Source organism: Anarhichas minor, unplaced genomic scaffold (assembly GCF_050575085.1).
Source record: "Anarhichas minor isolate MPS153535 unplaced genomic scaffold, ASM5057508v1 ptg000025l, whole genome shotgun sequence".
NCBI classification, from domain to species: Eukaryota; Metazoa; Chordata; class Actinopteri; order Perciformes; family Anarhichadidae; genus Anarhichas; species Anarhichas minor.
The window spans coordinates 6,706,657-6,727,951 of record NW_027466471.1 but is presented as its reverse complement, the minus strand read 5'-3'; the positions used below and the strand labels follow the sequence as shown (position 1 = coordinate 6,727,951).

General features: G+C 39.6%; 3 protein-coding genes across 3 annotated transcripts; 1 reads left to right on the top strand and 2 right to left on the bottom strand.

Annotated features, from left to right (window-relative positions):
* Window positions 1–3: 3 nt before the first annotated feature.
* LOC142957682 (gamma-glutamyl hydrolase) lies at window positions 4–7,181 on the bottom strand. The gene is made up of 10 exons (XM_076099632.1): window positions 7,058–7,181; window positions 5,854–5,979; window positions 5,612–5,726; window positions 5,135–5,185; window positions 4,926–5,010; window positions 4,333–4,471; window positions 3,954–4,060; window positions 3,335–3,428; window positions 3,098–3,235; window positions 4–553 (listed from the first exon to the last, which is right to left on the bottom strand). Exons 1-10 carry the CDS (start codon window positions 7,179–7,181, stop codon window positions 435–437), a joined length of 1,098 nt encoding a protein of 365 aa, XP_075955747.1. The 3' UTR covers window positions 4–434.
* A 786-nt stretch (window positions 7,182–7,967) lies between these two features.
* nmrk1 (nicotinamide riboside kinase 1) lies at window positions 7,968–10,665 on the bottom strand. The gene is made up of 8 exons (XM_076099527.1): window positions 10,637–10,665; window positions 9,883–9,973; window positions 9,753–9,801; window positions 9,089–9,257; window positions 8,831–8,902; window positions 8,550–8,656; window positions 8,256–8,339; window positions 7,968–8,077 (listed from the first exon to the last, which is right to left on the bottom strand). Exons 1-8 carry the CDS (start codon window positions 10,663–10,665, stop codon window positions 8,067–8,069), a joined length of 612 nt encoding a protein of 203 aa, XP_075955642.1. The 3' UTR covers window positions 7,968–8,066.
* An 812-nt stretch (window positions 10,666–11,477) lies between these two features.
* ostf1 (osteoclast stimulating factor 1) lies at window positions 11,478–20,279 on the top strand. The gene is made up of 10 exons (XM_076099501.1): window positions 11,478–11,614; window positions 15,923–15,969; window positions 16,855–16,905; window positions 17,210–17,273; window positions 17,349–17,402; window positions 17,635–17,742; window positions 18,127–18,176; window positions 19,277–19,355; window positions 19,647–19,745; window positions 20,155–20,279. The coding sequence occupies exons 1-10, from the start codon at window positions 11,581–11,583 to the stop codon at window positions 20,211–20,213; spliced, it is 645 nt and encodes a 214-aa protein (XP_075955616.1). The 5' UTR covers window positions 11,478–11,580; the 3' UTR covers window positions 20,214–20,279.
* The last annotated feature ends 1,016 nt before the right edge of the window (window positions 20,280–21,295 follow it).

The following is a 21,295-nucleotide window of genomic DNA, read 5'->3' as shown; positions in this document are numbered from 1 at the left end:
AACTTAAACATATCCACATGTTTATGTGAGTAAATAAGGAAACAGTCAAGAATACGTCACCCCTGCAGCACTCATATGCAAGTAATTCATTTGTTGTTTTTTTGTCATTTTATTAAGCTCTAATTTATTTAGGTGTATGCAAGTCCAGTAAAAAACAGTCATAAGTCAACTTTCTAGCTTTTTCTAGAGGTTTTCACTTCTTTTATTACAAATTGACCCTAAAGATCCAGCCAGATGTTCTACTACATAGAGCTTCATCTCCAAAATGACAATAAAAAAGCTTGTATATGCAAATAAGCACAATAACAGCATGTACAATTATTTCTTTAGCAGACTAGCTTTGTCTAAACCCCCCCCCCCCCCCCCCGAGACTGTATATAAAGTGCTGTGTTGTACATGCAGAGTGACACACAGACAAGAGCTGCTCGAGGATTTCAGAAGAAATAGATCTGTTCATATCCTGTGAAGTTTCCAGCGTAGACGGGCGTGTCGTTGTAAATCAGTGACGAGGCCTCTACCTCAGGATTGTCAAACTGATGTAAGCTTTTCCTTCCTAAACAAAGTGAGATGCATGTGATTAGAATAGAATAGACAAATCATCTCTATGGGACAGTTGGGAACAATAGGATTTAGAAGTGTTCAATGTAATATTTGTGATATCTTTTTTTTTTATGAAGCTAAAATGTTATTCATATTAATCTTCTGTCTTCGTCTATCCCAGCTGAACTAAGATCACTTTGGGTCTCGGGGTGTTGAATTTCAAAGGGGCTCAATCATTGAATATATAATTTTGTAATGGGATATCAATATATATTGTGATATTATAAATATTCTGGAAATTCGATTGAGTTTATGGATACAATAATACCTTTCTTTTTTTTTTTTGCTTAATCTAGTGAAATATTCCTGCTCATTGATAGGCTGCATTGCCCACAATAGTCTAATACCACCACAAAGTCGTATTAAGAGCAGTCTTTCTCATTAATTACCAAGACTCTGGCTGAACCATGAACCATTCCTAGCTGCACCCAGGACAGGTCCTCTGAGGACACAGCATTGTCTGAGGTAAGTTATGTCAACTAACGTTACAGCATCCACTGCAGTTACAGCAGGATGGCAAGTTAGTAGCCTGTTTGGTTCTTCATAGGCTTTTGTAGAGAAATAAACTGGAGTAAGAGTGGGATTTTATCGTTATCCGTTTCTTTGTAGCAGAAGAGGCAGCAAGGGCAGCAGGAGGGACTCAGCAGATTCTCATAGAGGGACAGACATTCAGAGAGGGACAGCAGGGCAGGTAGCTCCCATTGGGACAGCCTCCACTGAGGGAGGGACAGCAGGTTAGAGGAAGGGGCTGTATCAGTAGTTTCAGTAGCTGTTAGTGATTGTTAATGCCATCTAGGTGCACCTGGAATCAGGGTGGAATCCTGAATGGGTAATAATGCCAAAGTTTAAACACTGGCTTTATGTTGCTCCACAGGTGCATTCCGTGTGTATTTGGGCCAAATAAAAAAGCAGTTCTGAGATAATACTTAGTTTGAATTATTGATTAATAGTGTAGATTATGAATGTAAAAAATAGAATTTGGAAAAAGGGTCCAAATTTACAAATAATGCCCTTTTGTGAATACAATGATTGCAGAGGTTCGTATTATTAATTAACTGTTTAAGGAATGTTTTGTCTTGCTTGCAGGCACGGTGAATTAGGCAATGGTCCTAAAATGAGACCCTTTGAGGAGGTTGGGGCTTTTCATTACAGGAAGGATTATCTCGAGCACCATATCAATACTGAGCTCCAGCAGCAGAGCATTAAATGCCACAAATCAATTGCATTAGGTCATTTCCAAGCTTTAGTCCAGTCACGTCATCAACCCATTCAAATCACGACCACAAAAGTTGTTTCGCATGCAGTAGAATGGGTAGTGTTCAGGGAGGCTAGAATTAGTTGTCACTTAATCTTTTTATTTTTATTTGTATGCATCATGTCATGAATGCTTTTGAGCCAGTCATCATTAAGGAGCATGAAGCTCAAAATGAACACAAAACAAGGTATATGGTAACTTTGTGGATGTGAAAAAAAAGAGTTTAAATGTCTTTAACCTAGCTGTATTCAAATATATGGCCTCAGCTGTACATGATAAACTGCATAATCTTCTCATATAAAAGAAGAGCACAAACATTGTGCCTCAAACGCACCTTTTATTTTCTTTAATTTGCCTAATTCAGGTCAAATCAGACCGTAATAGGCTGCAAGGAGAGCAACGTGGCTGCCTGTCTGAGGGTCTCCATCAACAGGCCGAGCTCAGAGGAGTTCAACTACAAAAGGACATTTCCAACTGTTTTTATCAATAACCAGCGCAATTCAATGTCCAAATTCAGGGTTCAAAGTTTGTAGGGAGATTTGAGTTGTCCTCTCTAATTTTTTATTTTAAAAAAACAAAACAGTATGAAGACTGTCGACTGTATGCTCTCGTTGATTTTGCGTGTGGACCGTTTGTTACCTGCCTTAAACTCTATCTTGTCGACCATGATTTGTGAGTGTGACCTTTTTCCTGTGTCCTCATAGCACTCATATTTACACAACCAATGTCTGTATGATTGACTTGTTGACTAGAGCACAAAGTTCTTTGTTGATGTAGCTTATTGATTTTGCTCTCAAAGTGCACCAGATTGATGCATGTACCTTTAAAATGCTGTGTCGACATGTTGAGAGCCGTTAAGAGGCAAAAGAAATGTTCCCAATGTCGTATATTATGCACCTTTAAAACCATTGGATGAGTGCCCATGACCTCAATAGTATGTTGTTTTAGGTTAATTACCAGTCAATATGTCAGTCAGCACCTATCAGAGTACATCTGAACATGTTTACAGTTAAAATAAAATATCAGCCTTCTTTTCAACACTTGTCAATAGTGTTTATTCAATTTCTAGTCGTGAAACTTTTATTGCAATCAATATAGATTGTGAGATTTCTGGAAATTCAATTCGGAAAATATTCTTTATATGGTCTCACAGTATGTATCATCATAACCCACAACCAGACTCGATAACTAACAATACAATCAATAGTAATTATTATTGATATTGTGTGTTTGTCATCTTACCTTCGTTGACAAAGAACTCAGCCAGCAGAGAAGAAAGCTGAACAGCCTGAGCAGAGTGAGGATAGTTCTGCTTCCTCTTCCACTGAAAACGATTCACCTCCGGGTGCCACTGTACTCCATAGAAGGGATATGTTTTACCTGGCATGAAGGAAGAAACAAAACAAAAAATACATATATTAGTTAATGTAGTATAATAATTACAACTTTGTCAAATTGATATAGAAATAATCTTTTCACCTTCTATGGTTGATGCAAAGTGGACTCCGTTCTCTGCAACGTTTGTAGACAGCAGGGAGAAGAAGCTCTGCAGCTTCTCATTTTCCTTGAAGGTCTGAAGGAAAAATAATTCTTATTAACCTTACAGTATTATTTATGTATTAACCTTGTGTCAATATTTTAATGCCCTAAATTGTATACAGTATTCTAGATTTTTAAGGTCACATAACTTTAGTAAATATGTGTTCTTGTATTTGCTTTTCATGCTGTGACGCTTTGTTTTCTTTGCCTTGGATCAATGAAGTTTATCTTATCTGTCAATCTTGAGTACGTGGACGGATGAATTCGCTGGGGAGCAAAAACACCCATGTCTCTGTACACTGTGTACTGTCTTATTGTGCTGGAATATTGATGGCCTAAAGTGTGCTGAGTGGTAATTTGAATTGTGAATCTTGTAATGCGTAATGAATGTTAAACCTGCGGATTGTTCATGTCTACATTTATAAGGTCAAAAGTACCAGTCATATGTGACAGAAAGCCGGGGAGACACAATGTCTCTAATTCTATTTCCCAGCACAGTAACAGCTAAGAATAACCACAGGAAGTGAAACATACTGTGTACAGTGACACTTTACTGTACCTTTACTGCAAGTCCATAGTGGTGAAAATTGCCAGTGAGTGGTTCTTGGGTCAAAGCCTTCATGAGACTGTAGGGGAAACCCTCAAACATCCTACTAGAGCCGGCCTCTGCAGAGAGAAATACATGTTAGAAAAGACACAAGGTGTCATCAAGCTAATTATTATTATAAGACAAAAACACAGAACACGCTCCGATTCGTAACTTGCTTCTACTGACACCAAGTGGTACGATTCAGCACACGTTGTTCTCCAGAACATTTTACCAAACAATTTAAAAGTCCACTTTATTTAGACCGTACCTTCTATTTAAAACATATTCACTAAATGCCATAAATATAAAAGACATTCACATAAACAACAATAATGCAGTAAGCTCCAACCTGGGGTTAGGTTGAGGGGCAGCGCTATGTTCTCAGCTGTGGTGGCTTCCAGCAGATTTTCTCCGGCCACCAGCACAGTCAGCAGCTGCATGCCCATGCATGTACCCCAGATGGGGAAGAAGTCCCCTTCATCATTGGCCTGCAACACACACACAAAGTCACTTTTTTGTTTCTGACAAAAAAAACAACACTTATTCAGTCAGATGGATTAGTGAGAGTAAAACATAATTTACTGTAGGAGCTGCACATTTGTTGAACTTCACTATGTTTTATGAACTTATTGTAGGTTTTACCAGCAAACTAAGAATTCAAAGCAAGTAGTAATCATCTAAACGAAGAGTATTATTTTTCATTATGAAATGATTCAGAAATAGTCTGACAAAATGAAAAAGAATGAGCTTTCACTCTCGACTGAACTCAATCACATTGTTTTCAGTCAATTTAAAAGTTTAAAACTTTTTTTTGACTATTAGGCAGAGAGAGAGAGAGAGAGAGAGAGAGAGAGAGAGAGAGAGAGAGAGAGAGAGAGAGAGAGAGAAACAGCTACAGCTTTTGAGGGAGAAACAATGGAAGTAATGATCTGCTGAACAAACCGTCAGAGCGAGTCTGTAAAAGATCTTCGCCACCCTGGCAAAGTCTGATGTCTTCAAATCTACTGATCCCCCGATGAGAAGCAAGCTAAACAGACATCACACAGTTAGAGCAGTGACACACTGAGATCTGAGGGGAAAATGCAATCAGTGTATTTATTTAAGAAGTATGTAATTGCATCTTCCACTTCCAACTCATTCACGCAGCTCACCCGTTGATATTCCTGAAGATTTCTTCATATTCAGTGGTTTTAAGAGTCAATCTGTGGAAGACAAATAAACGATTCCTTACTATATTATTGTACATTGTTTATAAAGCACGGAAGCCAAAGGCGACAGAAAGTCCATTTATTTTTCAACAAAAGCAGCAAAACTCAGCAGTGACATATCAGTAGTTCAAATCACAAGTTAACAACACATGTCATATACATTTCCAAACATACTGCATTTTTATGTAACTCAACAATACTCTGGTGCTACTGTCTAAAGAAGCAGTGTGCACCTTTTCATTCTGCAGATTAAAAAGGTGGGTGTTAACAGGTAGAATGATCTTCCATTGTTTCTATGACTGCCATTGTTTTTGACGCCTAAACTGACTGATCACATATCAAAAAGCTTCAGTAAAAATGTATATGGTATGATGTGGTCTGTCCTTACAGTTACAAACAACATCAGAGGACTCAACCCACCTGATAGGCATCACTCTGCTGCCCCCAGACTCAATGAATTTCACATAGGAGGAAGGTATGTAGGTCCTCCCGAACGGTTTCATGGCTTCGTCTGAAACTATCTGAGTCAAAATACCTGTGGGACAAAAAACACAGCAGATGTGAAAATTCAGCAGTGACACACAAAGAAACAGTCATTTGTTCTATTTCTTAAATGTTTGTATCCCCTAAACTCTTTACCTCTGGTGGTACATTTCACTCACCGATCACAGGTCTGTCGTTCATAGCCTCCTGGTTGAGTTTAGTCGGCATAGCTTTGTTGCAACACAAGCAGCAGGCAAAAAACAAACACACATATGTTGAAGATCCGGTGTTCGACATGTTCTCGCCTCAATATCCAGCGACTAATCGAGCAACTGAAAAGGTATGAGGCTGTTAAGAGAGTTGACTTATGAGAGCAGCTGCAGCAGAGGTATATATATCGAGTTAGAAGAGGATATAGTCAGTAGAGGGAAGTGAGGAATGTCCAGATTTACATGTGACTGCTCCTGTACTGCACATTCAAGTTATACAAGTTGGCTGCTGAGGTAAACATAAATGTGCTGCTGACAGCATGGACTTTTTGGTAAAATTTATATAATTTAGTGTGATGGGAAATAAGCCCAGCTTCATTAGTCAGAGGATGATTACGCAAAAGTTAAAGGAAATTACATGAGAGCTTTTAAGAAAGCAGCTCTCGGTTCACACGGCACGCTGAGCAGTCAAACAGGTTTCCACCTGAAAATGAAATCAGGCTTTCTATTGATAGGATTTTAAAGGAGGGGAGCGCATTGTGTAGTCTGAGGCCAAACCTTCTAAGAAGGTTCTGGCTCTGCTGACAAAGACTCCTGTAACATCACTCCAGGGGTTTCTGTCTATTAAAAAAAAACGAATTAATGGACATATTTGAAAATCTGCTTCATTTCAGATTAGCACAGTGTGCATATCTTTACAGTGTAGCAAAATGACAATGACTGATACTTTCTAAAAAAGAAATCCTGGAAGCAATGCAGTTACTGTAACAGACAGATTATGTTGACAGCAAATGGGTCTGTTTTTATTTTGAATCAAGATGTAACGGTGCAATAACTTGAATCAGCAGGAATGTGGGTCCTTGTGGGGTTGTTGGTAGAGCACCGACTGCTTGTAAAAACCTCTACAGGGTACCATTCACTATAGCGATTTTGCAAACTTTTTTCATCAAATAAACAAAATCATTGCAAGCCTTTGCACCAAGGCTGGATTATTAACCGGGCAAAGATTAGCTGCATGTCAGAAGTAAGATATGAACAGGTCCTGCATTATTAATTATTAATTAATGTTTTGGCCCTGTCTGTTTTTGTAAAGAAGATAATTTAGTCTATTTGAGTTTATATTATGTTCACATGGTGCATATTCCTAAAAAGACGTTTTTCTTAATCGAATTACAGCACAAAAGAATCTGAGGCTGCCATGTGTAGTCGGCTGTGTGCACACAGTACTTAATGGGAACTTGGAGGCAAAAAGGTGAACTCTTGTGTTGGGTGGAGAGTCCACAGAGGCCTTGGGGCATGTCGATTAGGCACACATTTTATTTGAATTGGTTTCATGATAATAGAATAAAAATAGCTGGTTCAACATAAGTGCGAAAGATTTTCTGCTGTGATGTGTCTTTCCTTATCATTTGTTGGTGAAGAGAGTTTGATAGAGCTTTGTTTGCGGGTCATAGAGTGCTTGCGCAGAGAACAGTTTAAAGTTGGTCGCTAGTCTGTCTCCAGTTTATCAGAAAGAACCACCAGGTGGAGACAAAATGCCACCAATGCTACAAATTCACAGTTTTAGTCTTTGGCAAATAATATATAAGAAAAAATAATGCTCACCAAATCACAGTATGCAATGATTATTGTTTAATATTTGTTGTATCCAAGTATGAGTGAGAACTGATCTTTGACAATGATGCACACTTTATGTGTTCGGTAAACTAGTGTTACATCACATGTGTATGTAATATGCACACAGTATGCGCATGTGTGATTAAAAAATAACAAAAGTAAAACTTCTCCATACATCATCATAAAAACAACGCAGTGAGGTATGAAACATTGTAAGATATCACATCAGTCAACTGTATGTCGACTGTATTCAGCATCAAGTTGTGAAAAACTTCACATATTTAGGTTTCTCAGAGTTCCTCCTAACTTTAAAATACTGTCTATTACTTCAACGACTCGCAGTCTTTGTCCACTCTCCAGCACCAACAATTTCAGATGCAGTTAATTCTTATACAGTTTTTAAAAAATCTTTTCAGCAATATTAACCATTGTCAGTATTACATAGACATTAACACTTTGTTTTGGTCCCTTCAGTCACACATTAGTCTAAAAAATGAACTCTCTTGTTATCCATGGGAGCAGCAGTCACCAACTTCAAATGGCAAACAAATGAAATTCGGACCATGTCAGTCCTTTTCTGCAAACAAAATACACAAAATAAAATGAGTTTTTTTTCTTTTAAATACAGTATTTTAAGTAACCTTTACTAAAAGAGTCTTGAAGACTTAGTCCCAGCTTTAGCATGTCTCTCCTTATTCAAAACAAGTAAGTGGGATTTGTTGTTGATGTGTTGTTTATGATTGTTTGCAACTTACCCTTCAGCCTTTCTATTTCCTGGCAAACATCTTCATGCACATCTGCCAGCAGTTCTTCCTTTGGCTTCAGTCCATCCAGAAATACTAACAACAAACAGATAAATCAGTCATTTCATCTTGATAACTAGTGAATCTGCTACAGTGATCATGGTTTCATTATTTAACATACTTTTTTTGAGGTCTCAGCCACAATAAATACCCTAACTGCTCCAATAATTCAGTTTTCCCTCCCCCCCCCCCCCCCCCCCCAATCGGCATCACATACTGTACATGTGGCATCAACTGGATACTCACAAATTCCAGACACCATGCTCTCCATCTCCTGCCGGTTTTTCAGGTACATTGGCCACACGTGTCCATCAAAGTACCCAGGAGGATCGGGAGGCGTGTACACCCTCGAACTGTCAATCGAAGACAGCAACACAGGTGAAAACATGAAGAGGCGAACTTTCTCTCTCTGCTTTTTTGGTTACTGCAGCTCAAACATAACTCATGGAAAACGAAACTGAAACAAAATCCATTTCTAAAAGGTGAAAAACAGAAAAGACAAGTGTATTGATTTTAGATTCTGACACCTTCGTCTCCTTTTGCAGACTTCGTAAGCTATTTCCATGAAGTATCTTTTGTAAAATAGCTCATTCAGAGGCCTGGAAAGGTAAAGCACACAAAAACACAAGTTAGTTACAGCATTACGACCTAGAATATCTTATGATTATTATCATTCATATTATTAAAAGAGAAGTTTTATCAAGTTACAACTTTCTAATAATAGGCCAATAAAGTAAAGCGTAAATTACAAACACAGTAGCTTTTTTAAAGCCCCCCTCGTGTACCGGTGGTTGAAAATGAGGAAGCCCTCCACTATCAGCACATACACCTCCTCATCCACTGGTGGTGTCGTGCGCTCTGGGTTCAGGCCTCGCCGCCTCAGGAACGACTCAAGATCTCTTCGCCACGAGTCGACCTCGCTCATCATGGTGTCCATGTGGAGAGCGTCGAGCACTTCAACAGAATGGATGAAATTAAATATTCAAGTTATTTATCAGCAAAATGCCAATCATTGTCTGGTTCCAGCTTCTCAAATTTGAAGTTTTTTTTTTCTGTTTTTATAATATTTGAATGTGAAACTGTAACTAATATTTTATAAGGATTATTATCTTAAAAGTAATAGATATGAAAGTAATCATTATCTGATGCCCTACTGTTTTTGTATAAATAGTGTAATCTCTTTCTTTCTTAGCCTAGAAGTATTCACTTTTAAATATATTGGAGATTTACATTTATCTGCTGGCCATTTGCAGATATTCACAACCTCCCCAGGTAGATAAAACTCCTAAGTCCCCAGAAAATATACCAAGAACATGGCCGCAGTGTTCTTTGTTGTAGCTACTCCCTTGCATCCCTCCAGTCACGCATATATCTATCCACCATTTTCAGAATAGACGGACGACAGCTGCACCGAATATGTCTTAAACAAACAATTAAAAGTGTCCTTACTGTCATATTGCTTGAACCCATTGCTGTCCACTGGAATCACAGAATCATCCTGAAGAAAAGAGCATCCACTGTGATCACTGGAGCATAACTGCCAAAGTGTAAAAGTATGATATGATTTAAAGTAGTCTACCTTAAAATATGAATCCTGTGCAATGAGACAGCTGTTGGGTATCTGCTGGTGTAAACTCTTGGAAAGAGTCGATTTTCCCCCATTGGTCATCCTGAAAGAAAAACTGATTAGCAGATATCAGCTTCTTGCTGATGTCAGTTGATGTGTGTGCCAGCCAATAAAAAAATAAGAAATTGCAGTTTAGAAATGTTTCCTTTTTTATCTGTGAAATATCCTGCCCAGTACATCTCTAGGTCACAGTTATTTAGACAGAAAACACACATTTAAGGGATCCTCGTAAAAAATGTGTTAATGTTTTTTAATGTAAAAGAAAAAGAATATCTGCTGAATATGTTTCTATTTTTAAATCGTGTCTTGTATTTTGCTCTGTGTTGATTCTTTAATGTTATGCAGCACGTAGTCAAATTCCTTGTATGTGCAACATACTTTGGCAATAGAACGGTTCTGATTCTGATTCTATTAACATGTCATTGAATAATAGGAGGCGTGCGCATTTCCCGGTGCTTTTCTGTGTCCTGCTGTCTTGCCTCCCTGCATTTCCCATTTAGCTTACACAATAAACCACCAACTTGTTAAATGAAGTACGAAGTAATGACAGAAACCAGTGTTTCCACTTTACATTTTATAAATGTGATGTGAAAAACGAACGCATGCAAAATGCTATCTGAGGCGAAATGACCCAGGAACAAGAACAAAAGGGATGCAGGTCAACACAGCAACACATTGATGTTTACAATCCTCAGGACTTACTTACCCACCAACTCCTACGACTAGTGTCTTCATTTCAGTGTTTGATTTATTAAACTGCTAAAAGCAACAGCTCATGTGCAGACGTATCTAGTACACAGGCATGTTAGTGGCCACTGCTGCTGCAACAACTCTGTAAATCGCTTACTCGCGCTTTCCCGCTATCGGACGCTCGTGATTCGCTGATGGAGCTGTTACGTCAAAAGACAAACATTTAGTACATGGTCTACAGTAAAATCAATAGAGTTACTTACAACAAGGTTCTGTTGAATGAAGTATGAAGTATGTTGAAACTAAATTAAATAATAAATCAATATAAATAGAATACATTGTGCAAAACGTTCAGGGTTCACATACAAATATGTAAAGTAAGCCATGTATAAGATTGTTACGTGCCGTGTTGTGCTTGTGCACAACGTAACAAAGATAATAATATATGTATTTATACATATGTGTGTGTGTATATGATATAAATAAATGACTAAGTTATAAATAACGTACTATAAAAAATAGTACATTCAAATAAAAAAAATTAATTAAATAAACGGAGTTTACACCAAGAAATAGATAAGATAAATATAAAACATTTAATAGAAATAAATAAATAGTGATAAATAATAAGATAAAGTAATATGAAGAGGAAATAATACATTGTACAGAGTTTACATAAAAACATCATCACAACAAAAATGAATCTATCATCATATTAGTCTATATATCCATATATCTGTTCATCTATCTATCCATCTATCTATCAGTAAGCAATGCAATAAAAACGAATTTCACAGGTTAAGTTTTGCGCATGCGCAGCAGAACTTTTCCGCCTACCCTGTGGCGCTACACGCACTTCCTCATTGGCAGTGATAGCAAAGTGTTCTCACACACCAGCGACGTTTGTGACAGAAGTAACACACCGCGGGTCTCGTTTTATTTCATCTCTGAGCCTCGCAAATGTCGAAGCCACCTCCCAAGCCGGCCAAGCCAGGTAAGAAAGACGCTGCGAAGTTATTGTGGTTCAAATGTAGCCATAACTTCAGCTCTCTGTCTCTTGCAAAGACTACACACCTTGTTGTCGGTGTCAGCTTAATGGGCGGACGGTGAGTCCTTCAAGAGTGAGTGAGATATGCTGATTTCTGTCGGTTTTTTCTGTTAAACTTTCACGACATAGTGGAAGGAAAGCTCCTAAACTCTGATTAATGTGAATATCCGTCATTACCAGCACTACAGTGGAGTTGGTAAAAAAGCGCCTTCACTGCTGATTGGCAGGGGGATCCAACTCTTAGCAGCAGGCCTCTGTGACTTCCCTATTTCCATCACTCATGCAAGAAGAGTGCAATCATTGAGTGGATTTAGGTCGTAGGTTAGGAGGTGACAATGAGTCCACATGCTCGATGACAGCAGCTCAACTTCCTGCAAGCTCAGTGCGTGCTGCTATTCTGGTGACTCCATCCCAGAGATTAGGAAATGTGTCTATTACTCACAAAGAGAAATGTGAGGTGAATTCAAAGCACACATGTGGATTGTGTGCATGACTTTAAATGTGAAGGAATAGCACTTACTTTGTTAAAAACCTATATATTGTTTCTGTGCAACAGGTGTCATCACAAGTCATGGCAGGTGTTAAAAAAAAAAGAGTTTTAAAAAAAGTTCATATGAGAAGCGACAACACATCATCTTCACATCTGCTGTAAAACCTGCACTCACCCGCCCACCCACACACATACCTATCTTTCTGAACATCAGTTATTCAGTCGACTTCACTGATGCACACTAAATGAGATGGACAGAATATTAGAAACGGACCAAAAATGACCACAATGTTGAATCAACACTTTTCTAAAACAGTTTAAACAAAAAAACAGATCATCACAAACTTCACGAAGGCTGGATTTATTGACTCCACATTAATCTTAGCTCAGGTTTACTTAGGTGTACACTTAGGTGTACTTCTTACTGTTACACACCATTGCACATCTTTTCTCTATTTATATACACTTGACACTTTAATATACTTGTTTGAACATACTTTATTTTTGTTTGTTCACCATAGTTTATTGTAAATTTTCATATTTCTTTTATTTAAATGATGTCATACTATTGCACTGTGTTGTTACTGTTACACCTCGAAGTCACCTCGCCAAATTGCTTGTAAGTGTACTTGGCAATAAACAGTTTCTGATTCTGATACTTACTAAACTGGCAGCTGAGTGTATTCTCTCCAGGTCACATCCTGTGCATCAGGCAATGGCAGATGTAAAAAAAAAAGAAAAGTCAACGCTGTTAGCGATGGATGTCAGAGAGTAACTTCAAGAATCTCTAAAGACACTAAAGATGCTCTGAAGTCTCACAGGGGACGAGCAGGCACAGTTCTGCAGACATCTTGTAGAGTATGTCATGTTCAGCCTGCATTATCGTTCATACTCGTCGAGTTTATTCATGAGGCGGCTCCATGACGCCACACCTGGTTGACACGGCAGGTGACACCGTCTGTCCTGACAAGATGGCTGGTTGGTGTTCAGTCATATGAGGCAAAGTCGGAGCCTCGACGTGGTCACGACTGATGTAGTTTTATTATTTTATTTTTATCTGTGCCGTAATTCACGTGGATGGCTGAGGATTCACTGCCTTGATGAGTTTTGCTGCATTGTGAGCAGCGTACAGGAGATGTATTCATGCTGTTATGTGGTGCTGCAGTTTGTGAGCCTTCTAAGATAATGTAACTGTCCCTCTGATGGAGCCAAAGTAGAAAATAGAATCTCTCTACAAAGATCAATTCAAACCTTTTTTTCAGTGGGTAATTGAAGACATCTTGAGCTTGTGTCCCATGATAACGTCGATGACCACATACACCCGGAAACATGCAATCTAACTAACAGGACCAGACTTGTGAGTTTGTGTTGAGGAATAGTGTCAGTTTTGTCAGGAATGTTGAGAGGGCAACACTAGAGATCTGTGTGTATTCTCTGGTGCAAGACATTATAGTGCCTGTGCTAATGACTCTTGGTGTCGTATTTTTGGAGGCTTTGATGGTTTGGATTTTTTGGGTTGGGCTTTGCAAAGGAATGGGAAAGACCAGACTGTTGGAGTTGCTCTTGCAATGAAATAACACAGCTGGAAATCATCAAAAAGCCCACAAGCAAAATGGCAATGTTTTGCTCACTCTGAGGATATTCTTTTCTTTGTATTTTGAGCCTCAGGCTTTACAATCCAGAGAGAAGGTGGACTAGTCGGCACAGGCCTCCGTGTGTTTTAGGGGACGTGACCGGGCCTGCAGAGCAGACATGGTTGCTGGTGTTGAACAGAGCTGAGCTTGTGCATTCTGAGACACCGAGGCAGTGTGCAGGCTGAACAGAGAGCCTGACTAACAGCAGAGGGGAGTAACAGCTCTCCAACGTTTAGGTCTGTTAGCTCAAGAAATCTGCATTTACCAGACTTGTATGTCCAGAATTAAATCCATTACGCATATTACCAGTAAATACATTTTGAGAGAGGCTTTTTATGGGTCGGCAGTTTCTTTTTTTACTCTTTATTCAAATTCTAGCTGCTGATAATCATTCATGCTCGTCTATTCATTTCTTCATTTATCGAACTCAATAAGAATATTCAAGAGGAATAAAAATACTCTACAGCATATAAAAACATCACCGAATTTAAAAAAAATAAAATTATATATGAAGCTAATTTGCAGCCTTCATCCCTGTTAAGACTTAAAAAAAATCGAATTGAAACTGTGTGTGTGTGTGTGTGTGTGTGTGTGTGTGTGTGTGTGTGTGTGTGTGTGTGTGTGTGTGTGTGTGTGTGTGTGTGTGTGTGTGTGTGTGTGTGTGTGTGTGTGTGTGTGTGTGTGTGTGTGTGTGTGTGTGTGTGTGTGTGTGTGTGTGTGTGTGAAGCATTGTTATGGACATATCCAATAAGGCCCTGAAGAACAATCTTTGAAAGGGAAGTCAATAGTGAATGTGATAGTGAATAGCGAGTGATGTTTATTTACAAAACTGTAAATCTGCAAAGCAGAATAATTTGCACTGCAGACGTCACACATTTTGGAGTTAACTGAAAACTTTCGTTGTGTCGAGCTCATTAGTCTGTTTAGTAAACTTTGTGTGTATTTAGCAAATATACGGTACAACATACTGCACACAACTTCAGCCATTGTTTAGTCCCACAAATCAATAGTTGGTAGACATAATAAAAAAAAAAAGTAATTGTGAAATGTGGCTCTGCTTCTTTAAGCTCTTGTGTCGTTCTCCATGAACTGTTGAGCTGTCGGCTAAGGCCGCATCCACTCTGGTAGCTTTCTAGCAGCAGAGCTAACGTCAGGCTCCACATCACATGTCCTGAGGGCAGCCACCTCACAAGGACCACCATCTATGTGTTTCTGTCCCTGCACTGCATGTCAACAACATGTGTATTGTTGTTGGCTGCAGCAGAGATGTTGTGGTGGACGCAGGCGCTCCAGAGCAGACATGAGGCGCTGCGTTGCGTGTCTGAGTGCGGGTTGCATTGCTCAGGCAGGGCCACGTGCTGCTGGCTCTTAAGTGAGCTGATTGATGATGTTGGCACTTCTCTGATTTATTTAGGCAGCGACCGCCGCTTCTGAAAAGTGAAGCCAATGTGGAAGTGCATTGAATTTGCGTTCTTTCGCCATCGGCCATCGGAGGTCAACTCCTCTGGTTGCAAAAATAAGTCGGATTGTATAGAAGTCTATGAGAAAATGACCTCACTTCTCCTCTTCTCACTTGACTTATTACCTCAGTAAACATCGTAAACATGAGTTTATGGTCTCAAGTCTTCTTAAATAAAGCGGGGTATGCTTTAGGGCGGGGCTACCTTGTGATTGACAGGTCAGTTCAAAATATATTTTTCAGTGTGAGGGTGTACTTAGCTTCACCCTCTCATGACACTTCTGGTTGCAAAAAACCAAGATGGCGACACTCAAAATGCCGAACTCGAGGCTTCAAAGTCCACAAACCAGTGGGTGACGTCACGATGACTGCGTCCACTTCATATATACAGTCCGTGGATTTATTGCACTTTCATGAGTCATTTATCACATTAAGGCTACATTCTGCGCTCGCCTGCAGCCTCATTGTAGTAGTATGGTGAATCTAGGCCGTTTATTCTACAGAGCTGTTGAGTGGTAGCATGTGTTGTTTCACCTCACTTTCTCTATTTATATTCTCAAGCACAGTGCTCTGTTCAACACTCTTTTGCATACAGGGATGAGGTTAACGGTCCACTAACAGTCTGCAAATATTTCTTCTAACATGAAATCTCTTTGTTTTCTCTCAACTAGGCCAAGTCAAGGTGTTCCGAGCACTGTTCACCTTTGACCCCAGAACGGTGAGAGATTTTTGTTGGTTTAGATGGATTTGTTTTTCTAATATTTGATGATTGTTGAAAACCATTCGTTCAGTCCTTTTTTTATTTTCGATATTTAATATTTTGACATACCTCTTCCATGGTTTTAATATATGAAACAGCTGTTCGCTCCTGTATGCGAGCATTTCAATTTACATTGCTGTGCCGAATAAAAGCCACAAAACGATCACTAAATCAACAAGGGCTTGAACAGACTTCAATGTGCACATAAGATCTCAGGTCATTTCAGAGAGAGGGCGGTCCTATTTGATGTTCTACTAATGCAGATGTGCGCGCATGTCCCTTCAGATGGTAAAAGCCAGATTGAAAGACGGAATATCCTGCAGCTAAAGTTGCTATTCCAGCAATGGCAACAACTGCCTGCAACGCAAAGCAACCCAAAAAAGACAGACTTATTAATCAGACAACAACTGCAATAAAACACGTCAGTATCTGAAGCGTATAATAGTTTATTCTAACATTTCTTTTCCAACTCTGAAGCGCTTCGCGGATATTGTGGCTTGCAAGAGCCTCAAATCAGTCTGTCAGTTTGCAAAGAAAACGGGACTAATTCTGATAAAAATGCTGATAAATGCATCGGGATTACAATCACCATCTGATTATATAAAGTGTGAAAAATCCCTTACCCACTAAACTGTCACTAATCCCTCTTTTTATGTCGTCCATCAACAGTTACAGGTTAAACCACGTTCAAATTTAGCAGTCACGATTATTTCAGTAGGTGGTGAACAATGAGGGGAAAAAAGGGGGATAAAATGCAACACAAAAGTCAGTCTTAGAATCCTGCGAAGGCATGAAACTGACTGATTAGTCCAGAGTCACATTGTCCTATTGTTTTTATTTCAGCCAGACGAGCTGTTCTTTGAAGAAGGAGACTTTTTGTACATCTCTGACACGGTGAGTAAAGCCTCAGAGATTCTTCTTCTCCATGTCCCATTTAGTTTGAATCTTATTTCGCACTTCTTCTTCCTCTTTCTTTGGAATCTCAGTGTTGCACTCTTTGCATTTTGTGTCTCCCTTTTTGTGTTTCTATTTTCCACCTTACAGTCAAAACAGTCTCCCTTTCCTTCTTCCCTCCCTCTTTATTCCACTAATATTTTCCTTGCACGTCACTTTGTCCTGTTTGTCTCCACACATTTACCTCTTGTGATTTAAAAAAAAATTTAAAATACAAAGATATCTGCATTACTATTATCCCCAGAGTGACAGTAATTGGTGGAAGGGGACGTGCCGAGGAAGGACAGGACTCATTCCAAGTAACTATGGTGAGTAGTAAACTTAGAATAACCATAATAGTGAATCTTAGATAAAGCACTAATAGTGTTGTTTTGTATTTTTAGTGGCTGAGCAGGCAGAGTCTATCGACAATCCAATGCACGAAGCAGCCAAACGAGGTGCGACAACTATCTACACGTCTCAGTGTTTCAAAGTGTTTATTTAGTCATTTTTTTGTGACATTGTCGTCAAAGGCATCCAAGCCTTCATCCTGGAGAAAAAAAAAACATTGACTTCGATCGTGTCTGTTCTGTTTTTGCTGAAGAGCTGTTCCACTGTTTGAATTACCAGTAGCCTTCTCGGTTTAACTCCGTGTGTGCTTCGTGTGCACATATTCGTTCATTTAAACAGGCAATCTGAGCTGGCTGAGGGAATGTGTGGAAAACAAGGTTGGAATCAACGGGCTGGATAAAGCGGGAAACACTCCCCTCTACTGGGCATGCCACGGGGGCCATAAAGGTAACTGATTGTGGTGTTTAAAACATGTTAAGATTTACTTTTTGAAATGAACAGAATGGATTCAGGCCTCAAAAACGTCAGCTTCTTTTGACAAACTCTTAATTTTTCCGACTGGCAGCAGTGATGATTGGGCTGACGGATTGTGTACATCACTTTGTTGAGGCAGCGACTGAATGCAATCCCATAAATCTTGAATTGTGACACACTGGAAGATTCATTTTACATGAAGTACAAAAAAACAGGAAGTTAGCCTATGAAAGTGTTCCAGTTCTTCTGTGTTCCTCCATTGTTCCCACGCGATTGTTATGTGATACATGTTGAACTCTTCACTCAATCCGTTGCTCAAAGTTCTCTTTTTTTTATTCTCTTTTCTTTCTGTATCAGATGTGGTAGAGGTGTTGCTAAGCCAGCCCAATGTGGAGCTCAACCAGCAGGTAGGTTGGGTTTAAGGCATGAAAGTAGATTAACTAATGCGTCCAAAACATCGGGATGCTGTTCCCTGATTCCCCAGCCCATCTCTTATTGCAACATTTGCAGAATGGGGACATGGTGAAAGCCTCGTGGTGATTTATTACAATCATTTTTTTATCCCAAAATGTGTAAATGAACTGGGCCAAATGTATCAGTCCCCTTCATATTAATGCTTCTTCATCAATAGACCCTATAACATACCTGACATAAAACTATTTTTAAAAGATATCTAATAAAAGCGATGCAGCTGTGAGGACAAATATTGTGCAAACAACGATGGAATCCGAAATGGACTTGAACTGTCGGTGCTTGTGAAACAACCGCGATGACACCGTGTCGATGTTAGAAACACAACAATCGTCTCCACGCTGAACAGTCTGCTGCTCATCTCAGTAGATGGACCGGGGGTCGCTTCCCTCCCGCACAGAGATTTGCAGGGGATGTGGGAGAAAAAGATCAGCGCTCCACAGGAAATCCGAAAGAGAAGACTATACTTAGCCTATTTATTTTTATGTCCACTATTGCAGTTTGAGATTATTTTCTAAATATTTAACTTTATAAATAAGTGAAAATCTAAACTGTAAAAAGTGAGCCTTGACATTACGACCTCCCCCACGGATGGATGAGAAACACTTGATCCATTCATGATACTGCAAGATGGGGGGGCAAAAGTAAGGGAAACGCCTAAATACATCCGCTGAGAAACATAAAGACGATACTCGCATACAGCACAAAAGGGACCACTCAGTGGTTTGATGACGTCTCCACCACCATCATCAAAACCACCATCATCAAAACACTAGATGAAGGAATATGTTTTAGAAAAGTTGTGAACAACCTTCCAGTATAGTCTCAGAGACTTCTATGACGAGAACAATTGAAGCTGTTCTGGAAGCTGCTGATGGGCCCGACATATTACTTTGTGCATCCGTCACCCATCTGAAAAGTTCGTTGTTTTTCATATAGCTGTGGTTTGGGTGTGGTTTCACATCTTAGTTCAATGACGTCAAATAGAATCCTTGTCAGGGCGTTTTGTCTGTGATGTGGATGCTTTGTGTTTCAGAATAAACTTGGGGACACTGCTCTGCACGCTGCTGCCTGGAAAGGTTATTCTGACATTGTGGAAATGCTGCTGACCAAGAGTGAGTGTCTAGCCTCGTCTCGAATTTGGTTTTATGAAAAAGGAAATTGGGTCAGCAGGTCATGTTCTTTATTTGGATGGATATCGACACAGAGCAGGGAAAACACTTAGACAAAGCTCCATAAAGGTTTTTTATCAGACCATAAAAGGAGAATGTGTGGTTTCAAATTGAGGAAACAATAACCAGCTGACTCTCCACGTTTTGTGTGCCTCCTCACGTGCACACAGTTGTATCTCTGCATCTTCCTGTATGTAGTTTCTGGTCTTTTTAGTGTGACTGTGTTTGTTTCAGATCCGAGGACGGACGTAAGGAACAACGAGAATAAGCTGGCTCTGGAGATGTCCACCAACCCTATGTGTGCTTCACTTCTCAAGAAGAAGCAGGGAAGCAGTAAGTACAGTGGCCAATAGGGGGCAGCCTCGCAGCGCGCACACACACACACACACACACACACACACATACACATACAGTATCTCTGAGACAGGCCACACACTCCCACAGGGAACAGAATAATATGCTGTTTCTTTACTGAACTGGGGTTGACTGTCAGTGCACAGCATAGACAATCCTTGAGAGTAGCACCAGCATCAGTGCAACAAAGGACCATGAATGAGCCTCTCATACATTGTGAACTAACTCCATGAAACCACACATGCTTAGGAACTTATTTTGCAAAAGATGCAAGAGACATACGGCCGCTAATAATATAAGGGGCAGAGGTTTTGCAGATTCATATAAGCAGTGAAATATTGCAATATTCCTGTGATTAAATGTCCTCTTTCTCTTTCTCTTGTTTCAGACATCACACGCACACAAAGCAACGCTGAAGAGTATTTGGACGATGAGGACTCGGACTGAGCCGGTCCTGTCGAAACATCTTCACTGTCTTCTGTTTGGTTTTGGGAGAGGGGGAGGGGGGGGGGGGGGGGGGGGTCGTGGAGCTCAGAGAGATTAATTACCGACCTAAAATGGATTTGCTGCTCTCTTTCTAACCGTAACTCAATTTTAGTTCCATTATTTTGTGCAAACACCTCAGCCCTCTACATCACCTCAGTGTCAATTTCAAAGCTTTGAATTGAGGCGTTTTACAATTTGCCAAGTGCATTTCAAACCTGCCGGGGATTTGTCTTTGGTGTTGCACACTGGGGACTGAGAGGCATAATGTATGTTGTAATGGAGAAGGCGCCAAAGCTCCTTCTCAGCTAAAAAACACATTCCAAACATACAGATTGTGTTCAACCCATTTACACTGGGCATTAAAGTGCCAGCGCAGATTAAAAGATTGGTCTGGTTTGTGTCTAGTTAAGTTTTAATGCTCCACTTGAGTTACTGAACCATGAAATCACCCTAAAGGAATTTGAAATGTGTTATCTCTCACAGCTTAGAGCGCCATCACAAGATCTGTTTATGTACATCTGGGAGGCAGTGCAACGTTTGTATTTAACCTTAATATTTCCTCTTTTAATGGGAAGTGCTGAGGGACCCAATGAGAGATTTCCTTGTGTTATCTGCTTGGTCAAATTAGGGGGTGTCATGTGTAATGTGCGTAAACGGGCCTAATAGGGGGAATGTGTCTGCAAACTGTCTTGTACGGCCACAATATTCCTCCCCCTCCATTATTATTCATGAAAGTCGCCTACACTGCACATGTTTTGATCTGTTATAACACCTGCATTCCTATTAATGTTCAGTTTAATTAAATAATACAACCCCTGTAAAACAGACCTTACATTACTCTTTCATCTCTCAAGCTTTTGATGATGTGATTTCCATTCTGGGAGCTATTTTCTAGTTTGTTTTTTTGCTGCTTTCCCACAGATTTCCCACACATTTAATATATATACATATATAGATATATGTATGTGTTAAAGTGCCTTACGTGTGACATAGAAAGTCTTTTGTTATGTATCAATGTGAACATGCTTTTATCTTCTGAGGTT

What these genes read in the sequence shown, in the direction of transcription:
- LOC142957682 (XM_076099632.1), bottom strand. Translation starts at nt 7,181, where the DNA reads ATGCCCCAAGGCCTCTGTGGACTCTCCACCCAACACAAGAGTTCACCT. An exon ending in ATCTTCAGGAATATCAACGG is followed by an intron (nt 5,011 to 5,134) that starts GTGAGCTGCGTG and finishes ATGTCTGTTTAG; the next exon opens with CTTGCTTCTCATCGGGGGAT. An exon ending in GCCCCTCAACCTAACCCCAG is followed by an intron (nt 4,061 to 4,332) that starts GTTGGAGCTTAC and finishes TTCTCTCTGCAG; the next exon opens with AGGCCGGCTCTAGTAGGATG.
- nmrk1 (XM_076099527.1), bottom strand. Translation starts at nt 10,665, where the DNA reads ATGAAGACACTAGTCGTAGGAGTTGGTGG. An exon ending in TGGGTTCAAGCAATATGACA is followed by an intron (nt 9,258 to 9,752) that starts GTAAGGACACTT and finishes ATTCTGTTGAAG; the next exon opens with TGCTCGACGCTCTCCACATG. An exon ending in TTCCTCATTTTCAACCACCG is followed by an intron (nt 8,903 to 9,088) that starts GTACACGAGGGG and finishes TTACCTTTCCAG; the next exon opens with GCCTCTGAATGAGCTATTTT.
- ostf1 (XM_076099501.1), top strand. Translation starts at nt 11,581, where the DNA reads ATGTCGAAGCCACCTCCCAAGCCGGCCAAGCCAG. An exon ending in TCCCAAGCCGGCCAAGCCAG is followed by an intron (nt 11,615 to 15,922) that starts GTAAGAAAGACG and finishes TCTCTCAACTAG; the next exon opens with GCCAAGTCAAGGTGTTCCGA. An exon ending in GCACGAAGCAGCCAAACGAG is followed by an intron (nt 17,403 to 17,634) that starts GTGCGACAACTA and finishes TCATTTAAACAG; the next exon opens with GCAATCTGAGCTGGCTGAGG.